This window comes from Parasteatoda tepidariorum, chromosome 1 (genome assembly GCF_043381705.1).
Source record: "Parasteatoda tepidariorum isolate YZ-2023 chromosome 1, CAS_Ptep_4.0, whole genome shotgun sequence".
NCBI lineage: Eukaryota > Metazoa > Arthropoda > Arachnida > Araneae > Theridiidae > Parasteatoda > Parasteatoda tepidariorum.
In genome coordinates, this window is record NC_092204.1 from 75,526,584 (window position 1) to 75,552,042 (window position 25,459).

At 27.0% G+C, this 25,459-nt stretch overlaps 1 protein-coding gene across 1 annotated transcript in view; it reads left to right on the plus strand.

The window, feature by feature from the left end:
* Window positions 1-2,114: 2,114 nt before the first annotated feature.
* Window positions 2,115-25,459, plus strand: part of LOC107436291 (uncharacterized) — a 62,085-nt gene continuing 38,740 nt past the window's right edge. Inside the window, exons 1-2 of the mRNA XM_043047578.2 lie at window positions 2,115-2,386; window positions 3,063-3,996. Of these exons, the coding sequence (XP_042903512.1) occupies window positions 3,872-3,996 (125 nt within the window). The 5' untranslated portion in view covers window positions 2,115-2,386; window positions 3,063-3,871. The remainder of the gene's footprint in view (window positions 2,387-3,062; window positions 3,997-25,459) is intronic.

Sequence of the window (25,459 nt, forward strand, 5' to 3'; positions counted from 1 at the left end):
TTTTTAATGAGTATACTTCAAATAATATATAATATTTATTATGTATTATTGGCCGGGATACCTGGTTTGGGAGAACGGGAGTTCCAATCCAGTCGGCCGAGGACTCCCCGTGCAGAAAATGGTGACTGGTACACGTTCAATCTGTCGAGTCACAAAGTCCTCCATGTTCCCATATCAAATTAATACCTCTGGGGATACTGAATTGGAGATTGATCGTGCTCTGGTTCAGGTCAAAATTACGATCTGTTAATGAATGAATGGATGTATGAATGGGCCCGCCCTATAAACAGGTGTTATGTATGGGTGTGGCAGAAGACGAATTCTTGGCCATAGATGGCGCCACTGGAAAACAAGAGCAATCGCACCCCCTCCGCCTTAATGGCCCACAACAACAACATTATATATTACTACTTGAATTCATCTCTTCGAGTCATTAATAGTGAGTCCCAGAACATGAAGATCCAATCATTAGATGAAAAGTCATTCAGAGAGTCCGTTTTTTTTAATTTCTTTTTTAGCACACTATACTTGAAAATGATTAATATACCTTTCCACCCTAAGAAACCTCTCTGCGAACATCCATGCTAACTTTAAAATACTATAACTTCACTTTTCTTTTGGTTTTTATGCGTTTAAGTTTGCGTAACTCGTAAAGTAAAGGGAGTCAGAAACGTTCAGAAATTTTATATATTTATTCGATAAACACAAAAGTTTAAAATTCTGAGTTATATATTGCATACTTTCAGAACATTATTTTAAAAAGAGTACAATGCATAAAAGGCTGAAATCCAATGAGCAAGCGAAGCTAACTCGAATTGCGAAGTAATACAAAACAAACAGCAAAAGCAGTTCCGTGGGTTGGCGAGCGCAGCGAAAGGTGAGTTATCGTTTGAAAAAACACAATATATAAAGATTGCCCGAACAACAATTTGTCAATATTTCGCCACCCATAATTATTGTGCTAAGTTCGGAGACGAAAATTTTTATTGATCTACAAAATCTGCACCAAATTACCTAATTCACCATAATATTTGTGGTTTTTTTTAAAATCTATTTAAGACTTGATAATGAATTATCAGTTGTAAATTAGTTTTGTTAACTCCATATTTTCAGAAACACGAACAATTGTGAAAATTCTTCAATGTATATTTTGTATTCATTTATTTAATTACAAATGTGAATATTTAACGATATTTTTCCAAAAATATAATTTGATAAATATATTTTCACTTAAAATAAGAAGTTATTTCCATTTTGTTGAAATCGTTCCATTAAAAGAAATAAATAAGCATAAGTAACAACTTTTAAAGAACCATTAAACTTATCGAAAATGATACTATATATACGACTATTTCCACATATTTTTTATTTGATAGTTCTTTTTGAATCCGATATACTTTTCACTCTTTTTTCAAGAAAATTATTATAAGAAAATAATCTGCTGAACATTTATAAACTAATATTTGTAATAGACTAATTGAAAAATAGGCCTAGTTCTGTGCCAAATTTATTTCAATTTGTAGCTAAATTCATTTAATATCGTTTTTATATAGTTTATTATTAATTTTCAGGTAATATTTTAATTTTTGATAGATATTTTGATTGTTAATAATAGATATTTTAATTCAGAATGGATTTTAATTATTTATACATAATATTTGACATTATTTTATTTCATTTAAATTTAAATGTTTTAATTACGCGATATAGCGTTTTCCTCGCATTAATAAAAATACTTGAAAAAACAATTACACTACATAGTATAGTAGTATTGATTTTATAGTATAGTGGTTAGTGGTATTGATTTTATAGTATAGTAGTATTGATTTAGAACACACGAAAAATTTATTTTTATCACTACGATGGAAGAGAAGAATTAATATTTGACTTTATAAGTTTAAAGCTACCACAAATTTTTAGCGTGAATATTATATTCTTAAAAGAACATAGTTTTAAAATCTATTTGAAAAATTCAAATCATTCCGCTGACTTACAAAGGTAACGGAAAGAATTTTCAATACTATGCTGCCAATGTTTATAATACTAGAGCGCCATCTGTCGGTTCGGGTTCAACGACCTGAGTTTGCTCTGGAGTAGTAGCCGTTCGATCTTTTGAAAGAAAAAAAAGGCGGAAGTAAACAACACTGTCAGGTGATTACTACCGCTCCTGCTCGCATGCCCCACTCCGATCTCCAGGATTTCTAAGGGATGCATTGATCTCACGCTACGCTATGTAGCTATTTTCACTTTTTTTCTTCATTTTATGAAGAAATGAGGAAGAGGGGATCTAAACTATCCGTTGATAAAGAATCATTTACTAGGGAGAAGAGGCCTAAAAGGGACTAAATAGTTTCCTTTTCAAGTTGGTTTTGAACAGTTATGATAGGCGAGTAAAAAAAAAGATAATGTTTTTTTTTCATTCAAAAATTTAGAGTTTTTTCTATAGGAAGTGGATTCAGGAAGCGATAGAGTATTTCTTTTTCTAGAATATCGAGAAGTTTAAAGATCGGAATTTGGAAATATTTTTTTTTGTGGTGGTATTTTTAATATAAGCGTTTCTTTCTATAAATATTTACTTTTTTTTACAAAAGTAATTAAAGTTAATATTTTCTAATTAATTATTAAATACTGTTTTTGTAGACGATGTTGTAATAAGTGTTTCTTTAAAAAATTTAAGAAAAGAAATATAATTATTAAGTTTTTAAATAAGTGAAATTCATTTTAATTTAATTTTTTATTTAATTTATAATTTTAGAACTGTAAGTTATATGGCTTTTTTAGCAAAAAAAAAATTAATCCTTTAATCTAAGTTAACGGATCTTCTTAAAAAATGTATTTAATAAGTAGTCGTACTAATTTTATTATTTAAATTATTGTAAATGTTAAAAACCTTTGATTGGTTTAATTATCTGTTAAGGCATTGAAGAAAAGTAAAATTGTACTAAATTTATTCCATTAGGATAAATTGACTTTTTAAATTTTACTGATTTAATGATTAATTATAAAGTTGTTACATTATTGCCTAACAAATTATGTTTCTTTTTCTCATTCTTCCTATTTAGGGGTGTGGCGTTGTGATCTGCCATCAAATTGTGCCACAACAATTTACTTCCTGTTCATGTCGAAGTGAGTGGCACAGTTTCCCCCACCTCCACGAGTCAGCGGCTCTCACAGCATCCACTGGAACTTGCAGTCCAACGGAGAATGATCTGGCTTCTAACTGCTCCCGCTTATCCTTTGAGATGAAAAATTGTTTTTCATCCACCACTTGAGTATTCCTGAAAACTTTTATTCGCATTGATTTCGATCTTATATAGCTAGGTGAAAATATTATTTAGTTTGGATGTTTGTTTGTATTTTATCGTTTGCGTGAATGCGGAAATGAAAAATCGTCTGCTTAAAATATTTTTCTGGAATTGGTAACTTTCAAGTATTTTAATGCTGTTTAGCTTTTGATATTTTTAGTCCGTTTTAAAATTATTGACGTAATATTTTTAATATTTATCCAATGATTATTAAGAATCAGATTTAATTTTTTTTCTCCAAATGTTATATATTTTGATGTAATATATTTTATCGTTTGCACATTTGTCTGAAATATTTTACTCTTGACAGTTCCAAAAAAGTTCGTATTTGCATAGTTATTTTGAATGAACACTATATTTATCACATATGCACTTTTTTGTTTAATTTTTGTCGAAAGTTTTGTATGCGTAAGTTGAAGCTATTGAAAGATATGATAAATTTTCCAAAAATTATTATTTGCCTGCTATCGAATTATAAACATTGCTGGATTCAAGATCCTCCTCCGAAATAATTATTTTTAATCAAGAAAAAAAACTTTGAGCACTTATTTGACTTACACTTCAAAATGCTGCCTTTAAGTTACGGATTAGAAGTTATCCACTTTTTGGAACATCACAAGCATCATGCTCATCACAGACATTATCATCAGCATCACCACCACCACCATGGAACAGGTCAAGAGAACATCAGGTACATTTTGTTTATTTTTTATTTAATTTTAAATATTACTGTTGACTATTAAAATAGTTGTTAATTGTTATAAACGTTAAGTACATACATAGTATTTAGACACGTACATCAACTAATTGTATTTTAAAAAAGTAAAAATCTTTAAAACTGCTTTTATTCTTTTTAATTAATATCATCTAATTGTGACACAATCATCAAAATAAATTATGATAATTACATATATGCATAGGAATGAGATATTTTTTGTGCTCCTTTTGCGTTGTGTGTGCTCCTATAAATTTATATTCATCACTGCTTTGTTTAATTATTATTTTCATTATAAACCTTTATATGATGATCATTTACTATATTACTATTTAGTTTATGGCTATTAAAATACTTTTATCCTTTTTACAAACAGTTTTGTTAGGGGAAAAATAAAATAAATATTAGTTATTTCTATTGAAATGTTTTTTATTAATACTATGTCGCTATTGATTTTACTGCAAAGAATTTGCAAACATTGTCTACGACTCTTCAAGTATGGTCAACTTGAAATAAAAGTTAGGGCAAAGAAGTAATTTTGTATAAATGCTGTTGTTTCGCTTTAAGTATTAGGAATTTAATTTTATTTTATTATACTTAACAATGGGTTAACTCATTGGCAGAACATACCTTTGTCATTGAATATTAGATATAATAATAATATAGGATTAGTTGTTGAACTGCATGAATATTCTAAGATATTTTGTTCAATAGTAATTTTTTTCAAAATTTTATGCAGTAACTTATTTTATTCATTTAATTTATTGAAGTTTTATAAAAGACCTATCATATTAAAAAGTACATAATTAAATAAGCATAAAATGTCAACAAAACAGTCGAAATGAGATTTTAAAGTGTTTGTTCCTTTGCAAAGCGTTTTGTTCCGTTTTATTAAATAATATTATATTAATAAATATGCTTATATTATCAAGTATTCTTATTAAAACTTTGTAACAATTAAAATTTTTTAAGGACTTTTTTATTTTTTCTCAAGTTACACAAAAGTTAGTAAGCATTAATGATAGCTGATAATAAGTTTAAAATGTAGAACTCAGTTAATGCAATATACACAACAATACAGAAACTAATCAAATTCACTTCAAATAGCATATTTCAAATTTGTAGCATTTCTCGTTATTAATAATTTTTTTTATTTATTTATAAGTTCTATTAATTATTTCTTATTACTTTGAGGTCATTCTAAAAGTGTTTTAATTAATATTGTTTGTCATTAATATTTTTGTGCAATACCAGACATATATTTGTACATTTTTGAAGCTGCTTTGCAACTATAGCATTTGAAAAAAAAAAGACAGTAATTATTAATAATCAATAGTAATATTTTTTAATAACTTAATTTTATTACCGTAATGAAAATTTTTTCCCTTCTTCTTGTTTTTGGAAATTTTACAACAATTATGACCTAGTTTTTATCAAAAAGTTTTAAAAACGAAATAACACTGGAATTATTAGTTACTTCGTTTTAACTCAAAATAAATCCATCCAATTTTTAAATCGGCATTTAAATTGTAATAAATGACTATTACAAGTGTTTCAAAGTAAAAAATAAAAAAAGAAAGAAAAAAGAAGTTATTTTGAATATGAAGAAAGAAAGACTAACATTTTATTTTGAATTTTAGTTTTTATTTTACAGAACCAATCTAAGTAATTTTGGAACACTGTGTAATAGTAATAATATATATATGTGTGCATAAATTTAACTATCTTTATATTCCTTTCAATAAATTAATGCTATATAATCATTCAAGTTATTCAAAATTTGGGAGGGGGTATTACAATTAATAAGATAGTTTCAGCTTAATTTACAAGCGATTGAGAATTATCATTAAGAATTATCTAACATTCACAGTTACGCTATATTGATATCGATTTTATTGCGGGAGGGGAAAAATCACATGCGCTGAAAAGCAAATTGGATAATTTTTATCACTACGCTATCTGCCGGAACTTCAAGGTCTAATCACAAATCAAGAGGAAGAAAATAAAAATATCATCCTATCAAAATAATTTGACATCATTCTTGTTAAGAAAACATCTCGGCATCTCTCCCTCCTCATCAGCTGTTGCGAGGGTGGGTGGAGGTTGGGAGAAACGCGATGGTGCCCAGAGAAGGAGAGAGAGCGAGGTCAATGAACTTCTGACCGAGTAACGGGGGTGGGGGGAAAGAGGAGCTCAATAACCGATTTAATTTTTTCGCAACCAACTGACCCGTTCGCAGAACAATTGCCTGACTCGTCGCACGTCCGTGTCAATGATGTAGAGGGAAAAGTAAAAAAAAAAGCTGTAATTTGTGGGAAAAAAGACAAAAGGGAAGAAAAAATTCATATTATATGAGACTTATCTTTTTTTTCGCCTATTTCCTAAATTGAGAACTCGTGATTTTTTTTTTCTTGTCATGGGTGTTTTTTGAGTACTTAATATATCTGCCGTAAATTTGGAATTTCAAGGGAGTTTTTTCACACGACAGCTATGAGATATCACGAACAAAAACAAAACAAGAATACCATTTTGAAAATAAATGGTGTATAAAAGAAATTTTTTTCTTATTTCGCTGTTCACGAACTAAAATAAACAAGTATTTTTTGCACTTATTTTGAGATTAAAAGAGCACATCGTTCGAGATTATTTCATGCATTATTCCATGTTTTGAACTACTTATTTACACATTTGCAAAGAAATATTTGTAAAACATTTTTGTTTTCATTCAGCGATTCCTTAAAAGATTTGAGAGAAACGTGTTAAACTTCAAGGTTTCGTCGTCAGTAGTAAATTTGGTAAATTCGTCAGTATTGTCGATATTTTAAGGCACAAAATGTACTTTAAATGAAACTAAGAGAATATTTGAGTTCTTAATCGTTTTGAAAGGAATTTATTGTAAATTCAATAACAAAATATGTAAATATTTTGATTAATTTTTCCTTTATACATTTGAACAAAAAGATAACATAGTAGTTATCATAATTGTTACATTTCTGGATTTCTTGATAAAGTTATGACGATTAACAAGAACTTAGCATCGAAATTCTAACTTTCTAACAGACGTTGCCATTTTCTAATTTTGTAATCAGAATTCATTCTGCTAATAAATAAATAAAAGTTTGTAATTTTGTGCGAACTATACTGATGAATCCATTAACAACCTTTCATATTTTGCCTTCATTCTACTTTATACATTATTAAAATTATCTTGTATGATTATGCTTAATATGAAGAAAAAAACTGTCGTGCTTTACACTCAGACATAAGGAAATATATTCGATTTTAGTATTTCGCGGGAACCAGGATGGGAGGTCACGGAAGATCAGTGTGACCTCCCAAAGATTTTTACTATTCGACAAATTTTATCCAGCCATTCGGCATGCTTAGGAAATTTTAGATTCTCACTTTCATTTTTGTAGGAAACACAAATAAAATTAGTAAATATTGCATGTTTATTTTATTTTTTCAAATTAGTGAATAAAAAAGTATGCTGAAGCATCGTTTCAGGTACCCATTTCACAATTTTGTCTTCAACAAATCTAATCTCCTAATTGCTAATGAAATGCCCATTTGCCAATCACTTGTGTTGGTGCTCTTATTTACGAATACTTACTTACAAGTCAGTTTCTTCCAAAATAGAGAGATACAAATTAGTTCTTATTAATAGCTTTTAGTATTATTCATCAAGGAAATTGGCCACCACAGTATTTTTCAAACTGCGAACACCTTATTAATGTATAGTTGAAACAGTTGTTTGCTTAATTTGATTTGAGTACAAAATTTCAATACAAAAACAATTTAGTACCTTATAGTACTTAGATGAAATACTATTCTCCACCTGCTATTGAATTTCTTTACAGTTATCTAATACAAGTGTGGCCCTCGCGATTTTTTGAATTATTGTGAATTATTGTGCTGTGATTGAAGAGTAGAAGATCTCTACATTAAACTTAAAAACATGCTTATTTGTTGATATTATACTATACAAATCATACTTAATTTCTAAAATACCTAAATCTGCTCTTTTTTGAGAAATTTTTTTCTTGTGATAAAATTGTGATAGAATTTTCCTGTTATACGAATTACAATGATAACAGTTAGCATAAATTTCTTAAGTGTCTTTAACGCCACATTAATGATTATCAGATATCGTTAATTTAATTAGATATAATGGTGAGAAAGAATATTTTTAATCGAATTTCTTAAACACTGAATAAAATATCAAAGTATTAATTTTGCTAAAACTCAAAATATAGAAGTAAAATCATGGGGGGAAAGTAAGAAAAGTTGACAACTATGTAATTTATAACTTATACTTTATTATAGTTTAATCACCGAAAAATTGTTTTAGAATATATTTTGATGTTCCTTCATTATAATATTACAATTATTGTAGGCACTAATCTTTGATTCGGTCAAATTAATGATTTTATTCGACAAAATGAAAATACCCCTCCCAAAAATATAAGTTCACGGTCTTCCTTGCAGTATAATCTAAAATGCCTTTATTTTTAATACATTTTGAATGATTTTCAAAATATGCATTTCAATTTTTAGAAACCTAGATGATATTTTAAATTCCCCTTAGTTGCAATCATAAATTTCAAGAAAAAAATTAAAATCTTTTTTCGTATGCACAATATTGACACAAATATTGAATTTCATGCTTAACTTTGAATCTCGTCAACAATATTGAATTTCATCCACAATATTGAATTGACTAGAATTTAAAAACTCGCATTGAAACACTATAATTCAGTTTAAACTATGCCTTAAAATTTTTTGTTTTATATTTTTCCAGCTTCATTAAAAACTAAATAAAAGTTTACAACAATATCACGGGCTTGGTTTAAATAAGTGATTTTAAGATTGTTAAAATTCCCCTTTTATATCTTCCATTAAAATAAGTTAAAATTAGTTATAATTTTAACTATATCAAACTATAACAGTTTAAGTTTTTTTTTACTCCAAAAGTGTCGTGATGCCTTATAGTATGTAAAGAAAAAAACATATTTACAAGAAAATGCATTTACATTACATCTTTTTTTCAACAAAATATGATGTATTAACACATAATGTATTATTTTGATGCAAATGTGTCTTATTAATTGATGAAATGTGAACAATTTCTCGATATTTTTCATAAAAATGTGAATGTTGAGTTTGCCTATACATTTAGAAATGAAACAACATATTTTTAATTTCATATATTTGGATTTTGCACAAGAAAATAGTATACTAAGACATTGTTTGAGTAATAAATTATTTTGCATAAATATTTTATAAATTTATGTACAATTCATAAGTACTTTTTAACATATTTCTTAAAAGAAGGTGAATGTAGCATCTGCCTGTGCTTAAACATTTGAGAACGAAAAATATAATATAGGTTCAGTACTTCTATTCTTCAAACTTCTGTTCTAAGAAAATATAATATACGGAAACATACTTTGTCTGATAAAATATTTTTCAACAATATCTCATAAGTTTCTTTCTTTTATTTTTCGTACGAGTTTAAAAATACTTTTTTTTATATAAAATATGAGGGTCTGTTTTTAATTTAACATTTGAGATCATTGAGATAGCTAACTTTATTTCGGTTTCTCTTTTTTTATTAGTCATTCTTAAACACCTATCTGCGAGGTAAACATACAAAAACAAATTAGTTTTCTCGAACTATTTTTAAACAAAAAATGAAAAATTGTTGATTAGAACCAGATCATTATTTCTGTGTATTTAAAGAAGGAATTTCCTCAAACAAGGGAAGGTTAGGGAAATTATTATTATGCCTTCGCTACAAATCAAATCTTACATAATGAATATAAAACGATTCCGAAAGTTAACGTCATTTGAACAGGGTGATCTAGTTTATTGAGGTCGAATTTCTGTTGTAGCAAACTTCTTTTTCCCCTTTCACTTATCATAATTGTATTAATGCTTCAGGCTGAATTGCACAGAGACTTGATCCCATTAAAAATTTCATTTGTTAAAGTGTATGAAGATGACCATAATCGCCCTATTTCATTAACTCACAGACAGTAATCACGACAAAGAATTGCAATCATAACAACCCACGTTGTTTGACAAGGCACTTGGATTCAATTTTTTTGTTTGCTCTAAAGATAAGAACGGAATGAGTTTTTTTCTTTCTTCTCCTCTCCCACTGCAGTGTCGTTGATCTCTTGTGAACTTAAGCAGACAAGTGATTTTTGCTTTAAAAATATGATCACATTCTGATTAAGTTAAGGCAGCTGATATGTTGTCTAAAGTTCACTGTCATATATGTAGTAAAAACTTAAAAACTTCTAGCTTAAAAAATTTGGCGTAAATATTTTCGAGCAATATAGCTTTTTTTTCTTTCTTCCTCTTTGAAAAAAAAAACTACTTTTACGTTAATGATAATATGTTGTTGCATTGAAAATATTCGCTTCTATTTACTCCAAAAACTAGATGGTGTCTAAAATTCTAATATCATGTTGTTGGATTTGAAATATACGTTCCTATTTACTTCAACAAATGCCCAAATTGTTACTGCTTTTTTTTTTAAAATAAAAACTATTTTTAGGTTATATAATGATACAATGTTGTTGCCTTCGAAATAATCGGTTCTATTTGCTCCAACAAATAGTTTTTTATTAATACAATTATTAATACAATAATAGTTTTAATTTCAGTTCATATTTGCTCCAAGAAATACAGGGTGCCCCAAATTTCTCACGTGGTGCGATTTTGGTAGAAAACGCAAATATTGTATTAAGTATTGTGATTTTAAGGTATGTGTTAATAGTATACATGGGGGGTATACAGAATATAGTCAATTATTGAATAATACATCAACAATCACCCTTAAGGTTTTGCTGGCATACTGGAACTTATCCACTCTATTGTCAAAATTTTAAATGACCGTTGTGCATAAATTGGACTAAATTTCGTTAATACAATCAATTTCCTTACTTAAAGGCGGGTGATTCTAGGCTTGTTAGTATAAATAATAAGAAAAAAAATTAAAAGGTCCTATGGCGTGAAATTGCATGATCAATTCTGATCATTAAACGGGGAAATTGTGCGACCAAAAACCAACAGATAAATGCTCTAAGTATTGCTCAACAATGAAAACGTGTAGCTCTGTGGTAAAATTTTATTGCACAAATAGAAAATTGCAAAATTCAAATTTCGCTTGAATTTTTGAGATACCTCATATAATTATAAATCTAAAAACTGGTACTATGCAGAGCAGTGCAAAATATAATTTGTTGCAATCATAATTAACAATTAAAATATTAAATGGGATTATAAGCAGTCATAGTTTGCGGTTACATTTATGCCCATAATAACAATGAGTGTTGAATTACGATTGAAAGTAATAGTACAAAATTAATGCTTGTAATTAAATTTCATTTTTGAGTGTAAATTTCATTTATTATAAAATTGAGAAAACAAAAAGGTTCCAATGACGTTTTCTAAAAGACAAATAATAATAATAATGCCTTCCACTTAACTGAATAGTTTCAAGAGACGCAGAGTATCATTTTAAAATTATAAGCAAATACCCTCATCAGCGACGAGATACGGAATTAATCGTGACGCAAGTACCATCATCAGGTATTCTGTGTTGCCGCACTGAAGATGAAGATGCCAGTGCATGTTATGGTACCGAATCAGTCTTCTCTCTCTTTAAGCAATTTTATTGGTATTTATTCACATTATATTGCAATTTTATTTAAAACAGTTACAAAATTCAAAGAATAGATACCTAAACTCAGTTTTACACACAAAAGAAGGGGAAAAACAGGCTCTTATTCATTTTCGATACGCCATTGCATTTGTTTTTTTTTATCATAGCTGCCGTTGACCATAATAGTGATTTTTAACCCTTTAACTCAGAATTTTTATTGAATATATGTTTCGTACATTTTTTATTAAGTTTAGTTAAAATAAGTGAAAAATATTTGATTTAGCATTTTCATAGTTTACGGTTATGAAATACAGCATGAAACATGTGTGTTTTTCTGCATTAAAGGTAAAATCTTCCTAACACTGCTCACTTCCACCAATTATTTAGATGCATGAAAAACAGTCATCCATCATTTAAGTTTCTTTAATTTACAAGATTATTTATTGATAAATTTATGATTATAAATGAATGAAAAACTTTTTTAACTACTTTTATGAGTTTTATATTTTAATGCACATAAAAAACTTCGATAATTTAACAGATTTCTTAGACTGTTTAATTATACTTTTTCATAATTAAAAAAAATCAAAATATATTTGTGCTTATAATTAGAGTGTTCGAAAGAATTATATAAAAGGGACACCGGTGTTTCCCCTTCGAGAAAGGGTAAAAGATGCAGCCTGATTTCGGCTCGTTTATGTATGACATAGAATTTCAAGTCCTATGAAGTAATGAAATTCTATCATTCTATCACACTATCATTTTTTTCTGCGTTTATTTCAAACTAAAATTAAAAGCTTCCATGGCGGGTAATTATGCAAAAACAGACAAAATCAAAACTTTAAAACATTGTGAAATAAGATTTTTGAATTCTTAAAGAAAAATTATTTCAAAAATCACATTCGGGTTTATTATGATGTGACTTAAACTAGATGAAACCGATTTTCTTAGGATTCCTGTAAAGTTTGATTGACTACCCTTGCAGATAAAGTTATGACCTTTTCCTTTAACAAAACGCAGGCATTGCTTTATAGAGAGTAATGCCACCTTCTAATAACTATTTTAAAAACTGTTCTAAATTACTGGAATTAAATTGCTGAAATTAAGCAAATTTCATATGAAACGAATTAAAAGTTGTTTTAAAGTCTTTAGTTGAAGTTACCTTTGTGTAATACCATTTTAACTTATTTTAATAATATAAGCTTTAAATATGAAAAAAATGTCTAGCAACTGTAAATTTTTATTGAAAACAATGAAAATAAATTTAACTTTTATAATTTATGCAAAGTCGAAGATAATAACTCATTTTGCTCTTTTAAACTAAATATTTAAAAACTTTTAAACTAAAGACACATACGTTAATTTTTGGAATTCGATTACTTATTTAACTTCAAATGACACGAAGCTTCAAGCTTTAAAATTCTATTTTCCTTGCATTTCTTGAATGATATTTGAATATTAACTTTGTTGATTTAAATTAAAAATTTCAACTGTAAAATGTTCTTCAAAAAGATAATGTTGCATCTATTTTTTGTGATAATAAACTTTCTCAATATCTATCTTTAGCTTAAATATCAAGAGAATACTATTTTTATTTCTATTTATTTTCTTTTACATATTTAGGCAGTACATGATTTAAAAATTCGGATGCATACTTAATTAATACAAAAGATTAATAGCAAATCATTTCTAAAATAATAGTTTCTCTTAAGCCTTTTTTATATCGTCTATTAATTCATTCAGAACAGTTCTTTTTATTTGTCACATAAATCGCATATTTCTCTGAAATTGTCTTTGTAGAAAATAATAAGTGTGTGTCTGGTTTAAACGCATGATTTCACTTCCCTAGTCTCGTTCGTGACATATATGGTAATTTAATTTAGAAAACAAAGCAATCGATTGTTTGTTTTCTAGTAATAAAGTCCACTAACAGCTTTATTTTCTGTCTCTTTTTGCCCCCCAAATAAATTATTAACCTCTTTCAATCTTAAATCACAAGCAAACATCCTCTCGAATCAGAAATGTGTTTATGAAAATCAATTTCTTTGGTTCCTCTCACAAATTTCTCATTTCATGATCGTTTGATAAAGAAAAATAAGGAGAAGAAAAAAAAATCAGCCTAACTTTTTATGTCAACATTAGCGTCTATCTTGACTGCCGCAGTTCATTTTCGTGTTATTCTACGGCGATCAAAGAGCATTTGTTTTCATTTAGCTCATCGCACTTAAGACTCATTGTGACATGCATCATATTCATCAGCTGATGCCTTGGTTTGTATTTTACTCTTGATATACTCGATATGCTCTCTATAAAATGAACCTGTTGGTGATTCGCAAACCTTTCATTAAATATTGTAGTAAATTATTTTAGAAAGGCTTATCAGTAGTGAATGATTTATCCAATTAACGAAACAGCCGTTATATTTCTTTAATGAGTTTTGAGACTTGTAAAGAAACTTATGAAGTAGTTATGAACATTAAAAAATAATCTTAAAATGATAAAAATGTGGCTCCTTTGCTATAGATTTGTGAATTATCCTCCATAAAATGAACAAGTTCGTAACTCTAAAATCTTTAGTAGTCATTTTTTTGAGGTTATAAGTATTAATTAGTGGTTATAGCCAACTAACAAAATTAATTATTTATCCAATGCATTTATAAACAATCATTTTATTTAAACAATCACTATACATATATGATGCACGCTGAAAGTTTGAAAATAATAAAACGAAAATGCTAAGTTTATATTTTCCTGTAATTCGCTTATTTTTATAGTTTTAAGCTCAGTGAAATATATATTTTCTTACTTAAATTTAAAATGTTTTGAAATGTTTATTTAAAACAAATGCTTATCAAAACAAAGTAAATAATATTTTGTTTCTTCAAAAATAGCTATTAAAAACAAATTTTCGTAACAAAAAGTTACGATTGAATGAAACAAATAGGGTTGTCTTCACGTGTAAAAAATAATAATTTATAAAAGTTTAAAACTTTAAATAAATAAAAGTTTAATCTCATCTGCATTTCTTCATATGATATTATTAAAATAATAAATAAAAACATACAAAAATAAGCAACGATAATTTCATTTTAGTTGTCTCTAGAGACGGCTCATGTATGTATCTTTACTAGAATTCAAGGATTTTGGTAGTTTTTAATATCATTAGGAGTAGATAGGTTTAGAATTTGATATCCTCCGTTTTCTTTCGCTTTTTTTAATGCATATAAAATGACAAATCAATTGCTTGTTTAGGGTTCTATTCCTGTATACCGAACATAATTTTCTAAAATATTAACTTTATGTAAGCAATTTTGTTGAAATGTAATTTTATTGTAATATTAAAAACTATCTTAAATTGCTAAATCACTCTTGGCAAGAACGAACTATCAATTTTAAATATTAAACATACTTGAAGTGCTTTGAATAATATAATAATAAGCCACGTCTTCAAATTATTCAAGAGAGCATTTTTAATGGAAAACTCAACTATTTTCATATAATTAATAAGATTTTTCCTTAATAAATAAATAAATTTTCATATAATTAATAAGAATCAATACTAAGGTATAGTTTGTTGTAAAAATGTCACTGTTCGAAAAATCATGACTTATCATTATATTATCACAAGCCCTTCCAATATTTAGTCAATAAGTCTGTACCAGATTCAAATTAGAATTCTGGGAATAATCTTACTGTAACACACATATTACATTTTCGTTCAAATGACTAACATATGCTCTTTTATTTGAACAGCTTAGCTACTAATTTAAATGAATTTAAGGGCATCAGCATTAAAAGTGAAACAAAAGCAGGAAACATTTAACAAAACATATTCTGCCATGAAAAACTATTTTATATAAGCTTTGATGGAAAAAATAGATTTTATTTACTTGCAAATGTTTTTACTCAGAATTTTACCCGGATTCAATATTAAAAGTCTCGGCTTGAATTACTTTAGACTGAGAAAATGTAATAAACAGGTAAAAAAAGTTCAATACTTGCGGGTTTCATTTGGTGTGTGGTAACTGAATTATAAAGTAGCCCTTTAAAAATTCTACGAAACATTGAAAAACGAAGCTAAAAACAGTTTTTAACGTCCAAGATAAAGCCTGAAAATTATTTTAAACTACAGAGCCCTTGCCGGATTCAGACTGAGCCCATCTATTCCTTATTTACAAATTCAACCACTTATACATTGAGAGAAAAGTAAGGTCAAAACTACCTGAATATTGTTACATTTATGTTTCTGGTTCTACAGGTACACTAAAAAGTTCGTTAATTTTTACCGAAAAGTTTTTATAATGATTTTGGTAAAACTAACCGTAAAATGTGGTTTTATAATATGTGATAAAATTTGGTACCTAACGGTTAAAAATGTTAATTTTATAATAATACTTTAGAACATGGTATAAATAGAATTTATTTGATAAAATTTACTTTTTAGTTTTGTATTTTTTACTAAATGTGGGATAATAAGAACTATAATTTTGAAACCCAGAATTCTTGGAAAACTGTTACCATATGAACTGAAACATTATTAGGTAAATAGTTTAAATACCGTATATTTTGGTTTTATTTACCAGAATTAATTTTTTTTTATCGTAGATGTTATTACCATACAATACGATTATTTTACTCGAGTTTTTTCTCCGTGTATAATTTGGAAATACAAATATTACAACTCTTTGCTAATCTAGACTTAAACTCCTGACCCGAAACAATTCATTTTATTACTTATTTCATCCACAGACAGATCGTTAGCAGGAACATGAATATGAAATTAAACACGCGATTATTGAGAAAACATTAACGCAATGCACGTGATCCCGGATTCAGCTTTTCCAGAAACAAAAGAGTTAGTAAGCAAGGTACTAACTAATAAGCAAGTGTTCTTTCTTTGCGGTTCTTTAGTTATCTCGTCCAAGTTCGACAGGGCATGAAGTAAGGAGCACCTTAAGGAAGGAACGGCCCAATAACCGCCATGCACCGCTCTACTGGTTTTCGGAAGTCGACCCGGACTTTAACTATTAACCGACATTCAAAGATAACATCTGGTTTAGAAACAGTTTTTTTTTTTCATTCTAAGGGGAATTGTGTAGATAACCTTTGTTCAATTTTACTAACCAAACTAGTTATAGTAACTTATTTATCGTGATAACTAGTTTCTAGGTGTAGTAATAGTTATTTTGTTGGTCAGTTGGGCGTCAGTCTGCCTCATCACTGCGTATAGACTATAAATAATATTTAGTTGCAGGAAGTAATCAACGCATAGTTATATAGTAATAAGTCAGGTTGTCATTTGCTTTCTATCATCATTTAAACTAATTTTTCAAAAAAAGAAAGCATTTATGTGTATAAATTGATAACTTGTTTCGTTATAAGCACGTGATGTTACTTAAAATTTGTTTTCGTTTTTTAACAGAATTTGGAAAAAAGACCAGTTAAAGCTCAAATAGAAGTGTCGTTTAAGCATCACTCTGTTTGTTATCTGTATGTCGTTAAAAACAATATGTTCATTTGTTTCTAAAATTGAGTTAATACAATGAATATGTTGATTTTTTCACACTATCTTGCGGTATCGGACACAATATCTGCCATAATAAATATCGAAGTTAGGAATTTGATAAAACACTATGTCCAACTTTCACTGGAGATAAAAAAAGATACTACAATCTACTCTCCTGAAAAATTGCATTATTGTGACATTGTGTCCTTTACCTCCGAAATACAGTAATATTAATGTATATAAGTCTAGAAACAATTAGTAATTACAATTACGCAAAAAAGCGGAGAGATATTTCCGTAATTATTTTCAGGAAGCTATTTGAAACAATATTATCTTGTGTTGAATGTTTTCATTTTGAAATATTTAATTATATTAGCCACACTGTAAGAAATTCGGGATCAAATTACGATAGAAAGTACCGCACTCTAAGTGCCGGTACGTAGAATATGGTACCTGTTTCTTTCTGGCTCTATTGGAATATCAAAAAACTCAGTAATTTTTACCGAAGCTCTTAGGCAAAGATTTTGGTAAGGTTTACAACAAAATATGATTTTATAATGTGTGATAAAAATCGGCATTTCATTATAATACCTCAGAATATTTCACATAAATTTTCTTTTTAGTTCAGTATTTTCTACTAAATGTGTCGTAATCAGAACTATAATTTTGAAAACCAGAATTTCCGGTAAACAGTGACGATACGAACAGATAAATTACAAAATAAATGGTTTAAATACCGTATATTTTGATTTTATTAATCAGAATTATGGTTTTTTTTTAACCAAAGGCATACATTTGTATACAGTACAGTAATTTTACAAGAATTTTTTGTCCGTGTATAATTAGAAAAAAAAATAGAGAACTCATAAAAAAGCCTATTCACGTAGTAGTAATTTGAATAAGTAACTGACATAGAAATAAATAAACATAATATAAATTCCCAAGAATAAAAACACATATAAAAATAATTTAAAAAAAATATACAGTTGTACAGTGCTCATAAAGAAAAACAACCCAATAATTTTTAATCTATTGTCGTGGATTTCATGTATTAAAACTCAATGTTAACTGTTGATGGTTTAAACCTAAATAATTTAATTAATAATGCAGACTATTTTAAGTTTTGAAATCTGACATAAAAACGTGCATCCTCTAAATAAATATACTTTTCTATCGATCAGCAATCAATAGCATTTAAATTATTGGGTCAAGGCTTGGTGCAATTAGAAAAATATGGTCCCAATCGGCAAAGCCCCCTAATCGGGAAGCCCAGAAGACTAAGGCCCCCTTATGTTAATTTCACTTTTTTACTTTCTCGTCATGCCTCCGGACCCAATGAAGTGAATCAAAAAGTTTTTACACAAAAATTTTAATTTTGTTTATTTAAATATAAATTTAGGTAAAAAATATTTTGTTATAACTATTTATTATATATTATTTTGTTTTTAAATAATGACTGAAAAAATTATGAATTGCAACGCATTAGAAATTTTTACACCAATCTGCCCAATTTTAAATGACAAAGACTAAAATCCAGATAATGTAGAAAATCGATCGAATAGTTACTGAAAAATAAAAACTTAAAAACACGACTTCTTTGAGATGGCGAATTATGGGTCCAAACTTTCGAACAGTATCCTGTCTAATAAAATGGAACCATATTTTGCAATTTGAGTGTCTAAAAATAAAATAAAACTGTTCAAAAAATTTATATTTATTCTTAGAAAACTCATTTTTATATCAGATTTCATAACTTAACATAATGACTGCACTAACTAATTAACATATTTGAGATTAAGACCTCAAACAATTAAAATTGTGTCCACGAAATTGAAATTATACACGAAGAAAACAATTCTAATGAATTATCATAATATATGGTAATAATATTTCGAATTAAAAAAAGCCGCAGTTCTGGTATTAAAAACTAAAATATGCGGTATTTAAACCATTCATTTGATATTTTTTCCTTCTTATATTAACGATTGACAAGAAATTCGGGTTTTCAAAATTATAGTAGCACATATTTAGTAAAAAATAAAACTGAAAAGTAAATTTAATCGAATAAATAGTTTTTATGCCATGCTCTAAGGTATCATGATTAAATTACCACGCTTAACAAACTTTATAAGACTATATTTTATTGTTAATTTAAACAAATTAATTACCAAAACTCATCGGTTAAAAGTACCGAATTTTTTGGTGTTTCCATGGAGGCAAAAACACTTAAAATTTTATCATATTCCGGTGGATATGACGCTACTTTTTTCCTACAGTGTATCAATGTTATTCAGAGTTAAGGTGTTTTCTTTGTTTGTTTTTTTATGGGTTGTACAGTTTTAAATTGTTTATAACTGCATATCTTTATCATTTTAAATTTTTGTGAGAAATTGGAAGTTATTGTGTAATAAAAGACTTTTATTTTTAACTTTTTCTAAAAAGCGTTGTGCTAACTTTGCTAATGCTACCTTTAATTTGTGAAAAGAATAAAGGCTATATTATTACTATGTAAGAATTACGAAATCATTATACACCGTAAAATCATTACATATTTAGTAAAAAATAAAACTGAAAAGTAAATTTATTCGAATAAATAGTTTTCAAGCCATGCTCTAAGGTATCATGATAATAAAATTACCACATTTAACAAATTTTATCAAATTTTATAAAACTATGTTTTATTGTTAATCTCAACAAATTAATTACCAAAGCGCTTCGGTTAAAATTATCAATCTTTTTGGTGTTTCGAGTCACTGTACGAAATCATTATACATCTAAGAGCATTTAAAAGCTTTTTTTCTTGAGAAGCAAAATTTAAAATTACAAAATCAAGTCAATTCTGCGATACAAGGAAAAAACGCACGCTTTCAAAACACGTTGTTGGAGAAAGTAATAACAAAAGTAAATGCACCAATTGCTGGAATCACTAGAGAGAAAATCGACAAGAGTCACTAACCTCTGGCCTACATTTACATCGATTTTTATTCATTCATATTTAACTGTAAATCTTTTTCACTTTCACTATTTCTTTTATTCAATTTTCCTCGTGTCAAACAATAACCAATGAAGAAAATGTCCTTAGAATAAAATAAAATGTGACTTTTGAAATTCGTAATGAACAACCCATGAATTCATACAATATTGATCCGGAAATAAAATTAGATTTATTGTGTAGCGGCTGTTGGTATTAAAAGTACGTGATTAAATTTTATTGTTTCTGGTAAATAATCTCATTGTCTTTTCACAATGCTGTTTCTACAATAAAAATTTCTATATAACCTTACTTTAGGCACTAAATAATGAAAAGATATATTATTGTTTATCAGAGAAACAATATTAAAATCAAAATTGTATAATTAATTATTTATTTTTGTATTTATTTGAAACTTCAGTATTTCACAATAAATTTTTTGTTTATTAAAAACAAAATATTATGCAGACCAGTACAATATTATGCAGTTATGAATTTACATATCAAAATGGGATATCGTTATAAAATAAATTTAGGCAGGATTTCAAAGAAATAAAAAAAATTAATTTAGGCAATTTTTCAACAAATCTATGGAAATAGAAAATTCTACTGGATTGTTAAAAATAGTTTTAGAAATTTTGCGTAAAATCTATATAAATTTTTTTGGGGGGTCATAAAAGTCATAAAATAGTAGTAACACTAATTAAACGTATGGCTAAAAAAATTTAAAAACAATTTCATTGATTTCATTAAGCTAAGTTTTTCTTAAATTGCAATTCTTCCTAAGCAAATTACAATTTCTAGTTATTAATAAAAATTAATACTTTCTTATAATGATCAGGGAGTGAATAATTTTGCTACGCCGCAACAAGTTGCAAAGTTCTATTTACAAAAATTTAAAAAACAATTGCAAACATTAATTAATTAGTCAGAAAAGCTAAGATCTCTACACAATAAAATTTATGGTGAAAAGAGCCTGGACTCAGGGTGCTGATATTTTTTACCATGAAACCAATTTTTGCCAGAGCATATTACGTTACAAAAAATGTCTGATAAACCATAACTTTTTTTCAATAATAATTACTGTAAAATTAATGAATCACTCTAATTAAAGAAATACTACTGTAAAAATTACGATACGATTGCTATTTTACGATAAAAATAGATTTTACGGATGATGTACCCAAAGTGCTGGTACTTTTTGTCGTAATTAGATTTAGAATTTTTTCCATTGTGGCTATTATCTTTTCTCTTTACAAATATTTATTTTAAATTAATTAATTCTTTTAGAAAATACTTAGTTTCCTTTTTAGAAGCTTACTTTGTAGAAAAAGTTTTCAACAATGCAATTTAATTTCCACAACTTTATTTTTTAATCTCAAAAAATTAACAACAAGAATGAATTTAATCGTTTATTAAAATTATTATTTGTAGTTGAAGCATAAAAATGAAATACTTCTTTAAAAAAATTCGGACATATTTAGGATAGAATAAAAAATTTATTATTAATAATAATTTATTATTATTAGTGTTTATTTTTTAATGTCTCATTTTTATTTTACTAAATGAACTAATTTAATATCAATGTAAAAAATGTCTCTAATTTAAATCATTTGCATACTTAATTTATTATTAAAGTACAAATATATACAAAAACAAGCATAATGTTCTTGATGTTTAGCAGTTATGTGTTTGTCAAATGATATTTAAAAACTGCATTGTTTATGTAGTATCATAACGTAAATTTAAATTATTTACATGGTCATATTAGAACATGTTGTAATAATTAATAAGTAATTTGAAATGAAAAAAATTGAAATATATTATATTCATTTCTTAATGTAAACAACCATTAAAAAGTCATTTGAAAACATTTAAAAAAAGTTATTTGAAACATTAACAAAAACATGCAATATTTACATATAATTTAAAAGTAATTTTAAAATAATATTCTACATTTATAATTAAAACAAATGTACGCATATTCTTTGTAAATATTTATCCTATGTGAGTTAATATGGAAATATTCCCTGACCTAATTTTAAGAGAAGTGCGGCTGTTCATCGAAAACACGATACAATGCGAAGCAACGGTCATTCTGAGTGATTCACCTCAGTCCTCGACCCCCTATGTCTGATTTTTCTTTCTCTCTCTCCCCATCTCCCATGACATCATAGCACTCCAACCCTTAGTTGGACAAATCCAATTACCAATTAATTACATCAAGACATTCTTAATTAGTTTAGGTTTAAACCACGTTCATTTTTATCTTTTTCGCGTTAAGATAAATAAATAAAACCAGAATTAATGACTTATTATGCTAAGTTTATATAAATTTATTTCACGTTCTACTTTCTAATCATCAGTTTTTTAAAACTAGTTATTAAATAATGTTAGTAGAAAAATGAATAATTATGGATACTTATGTCACAGATATTTCGGGTTTCTTTTCTTTTGTTTTTGTATACAAAAACGAAATGCCATATCGCTTTACTAATTATCATAACTATTAACTTCCTCTTGTATATAAAACTTTTTTTGAAAATGGAAAGAGGAACTGTTTTTGAGCATTTTAATTTATAATAAGAATAAGAATTTTTTTAGGAGTTAGAAGTATTTGTTAAAGTAAGGGAATAGATTATTTTACGATACTTGAATATCAATATTTAATTGTAATTATTTTAATTTACTTCTAAACTTAGTATTATTCAAAAGAAAACACTTTACCTATTTGCCTCTTTAGCAAGTATTTCGGTTGCATCAACATTCTTAAAATGCCTTATTTTGAAATTCCTAATATGCATATTGCATCACTCTATTAAAATAAACTTTCTAATTTCAAAAGTTAAAGAAAGGGAATAAACTGAATTATTGAAAGGGAATAAACTGAATTATTATTTGTTTAATAATTGTTTCAATTTTTTTGTACCAAGAAAGGGTCTGCGAAATATTTACAAAATAAAAGACAAATATATAATAAAATATAACATCTTGTTAAATCTATCATATCATGAAATATTTCATTTCTTTAATATGAAGAATGATAAATTTGAAATATATTCTTCTTTCCTCTAGACAATAGTGATTGCGAATATATTCTTAAAATTCATATTTTTTGTTGCCAGAACAATTTTACATAGAAGTTTAAAAAATAAAAACGTAAGAGAAAACTAATGTAAAATAAATGCTGTTTCTGAAATAATACTAATATGAAACAAATTATTTCAATACTTTTTTCATAAAATGCAGCAGTTAAAATTTTGAGTTGATCTTGTTATTATTTGAACGAATTTATTTTAGACTAATAATGTTAGCTTTCAAACACAATATTAATATTTCCTAAAACACAGATCTGGTATACATTTTAAAATTATGCACTGAGCACATCTTTATTTCAGATACACCCCCTTATAGCGCGTGCATAGCCAGTGTGTGTTTGTCCATTTTTATTTTACTCCCCCTTTTTCATAATGCTACCCTCATTTAAAATTACAAAAAAATTCTTCATCCTCCAGCCTATTGGCCAACACCCCTGATCCTGTCTAAAGTTTAATCAAAACTCCCCGTACTTTCTCTCTAGTCCTGTTCACACTTCCGAAAGGGTATTTTTTCCGCATTGGGTATTGGTCAGTAAGGAAACGAATCTACAGGATGGTTTCGGATCAAAGTATATTTCCTCAACACCGAAAGGAACGCAGAAAGCGTGTAGAAAACAATAAGTATCAGTGCGTTTGCGGCTGGCGGTAAGAGTTGTGCAGATTAATTTTTTTCTACTCTTAAACGCAAAAAATTTATGTTTTGATAAGATTTTACTAAATGAAAGTTATGTAGTAATGTTTTGGAGCTATCAGACATTACATTCACATTTGTTATGAATTACATGTTAAGACTGTTCTTAGATTAAAATATAGGGAAAACTCAGCATAATTTTTTTTAAAAAGGATATGTTAAAATGAGGTTTTAAAGTGTTTACAACTTAATATAATTTTTTGAACAATATTCTGTGCAAAAATCAGTTTAATATGTTTTATTTCATTCAACTAGGATACATCTTAAGGCTGCTGTCTTCTATTGTTAAAAAGTAAAAAAACTTTGTATCAACTTTTCTATAAGGAACATGGAAAAAAATTGTTTTTAAAATTTTCCCAACTAAAAGAAAAAATTTTATCAAAAAAGGGGCTTAATATATTTTAGCGGATTTGAAGTATCCCTTCTTTTATAAAATCATTTTTTTTTTAAATTTCATTGTTTCTTATAATTTTTAGCATGTTTTTTAAAAAAATAAAACGTGTTTATCACGAAATCTGCTTGGCAATAAATTATTATACAGATAAGTGATGTTAATGGGGGATGATAAGGACTTCTCTTTAATTTAAAATTAGGTAAAAGCATAAAAAAACTAAGTTAAGCTAAGCACTACTCCTAAACTATCATAAAAATATTTTTCTCGTGAAAAATTTCAATGTAGTTCTTTAAATATAATGCAGTAAAAATAAAAACAAGATACCATTGTATTAAAACCATTCTAAAAAGAAGCGTTATTTATAAAAATGATAGCTCAAGAATTTTTTTCTCTAATATTTCATAATGCAAAAATTATATCTGATTTATTTACAAAAATATATGCCGAGAACGTTTTTTATTTTAATTTACCGAAAGAAGTTTTTATGCATTTTTTTAATTTTAAATTAAAACTTATTGACGTTAAATCTCTATTTATAAATAAAATAGTATATTCAAATTATCGCATTATTTCTAATTTGATGCATTAAATGTAGATTTCGTAAGGAGAAAAAAATCCGAACTTTCTTCATTATCAGCTTACAAAATTTCTAAAAATTATTCGGTTCATTTTAACAACATTTTTCCTGACAAATTTGCTTCGACTTAACATTAGATATCAAATTTTTTGATAAAAAATTTATAATACATTAAATTATCATTGCTTTAAAATTACTTTTTCCTTATATTTCTTTTTTTTAAAAAAACTGTTTTGTCATTGAAGTAAATATTTATTTTTAGATTCTTCAATCGTGCTCTTGCTTTTACAGCATTTCCAACAAACTTCCTAGATAGATAACTTATCATTAAATGTTGTAAACAAACCAGTCAATGATAGGAATTCTGAAAATATGAATCCTTAAAATAATTTGAAATGTTGGTAAAATATCATCATTTACTTAAGCATATATCATATGACATTATAATCGAAATTTTTTACATAAATTCAATTTCTAAAGTTCTTGATTATTACTATTGCTTTTAGACTATTATCTTGATTGTTTAT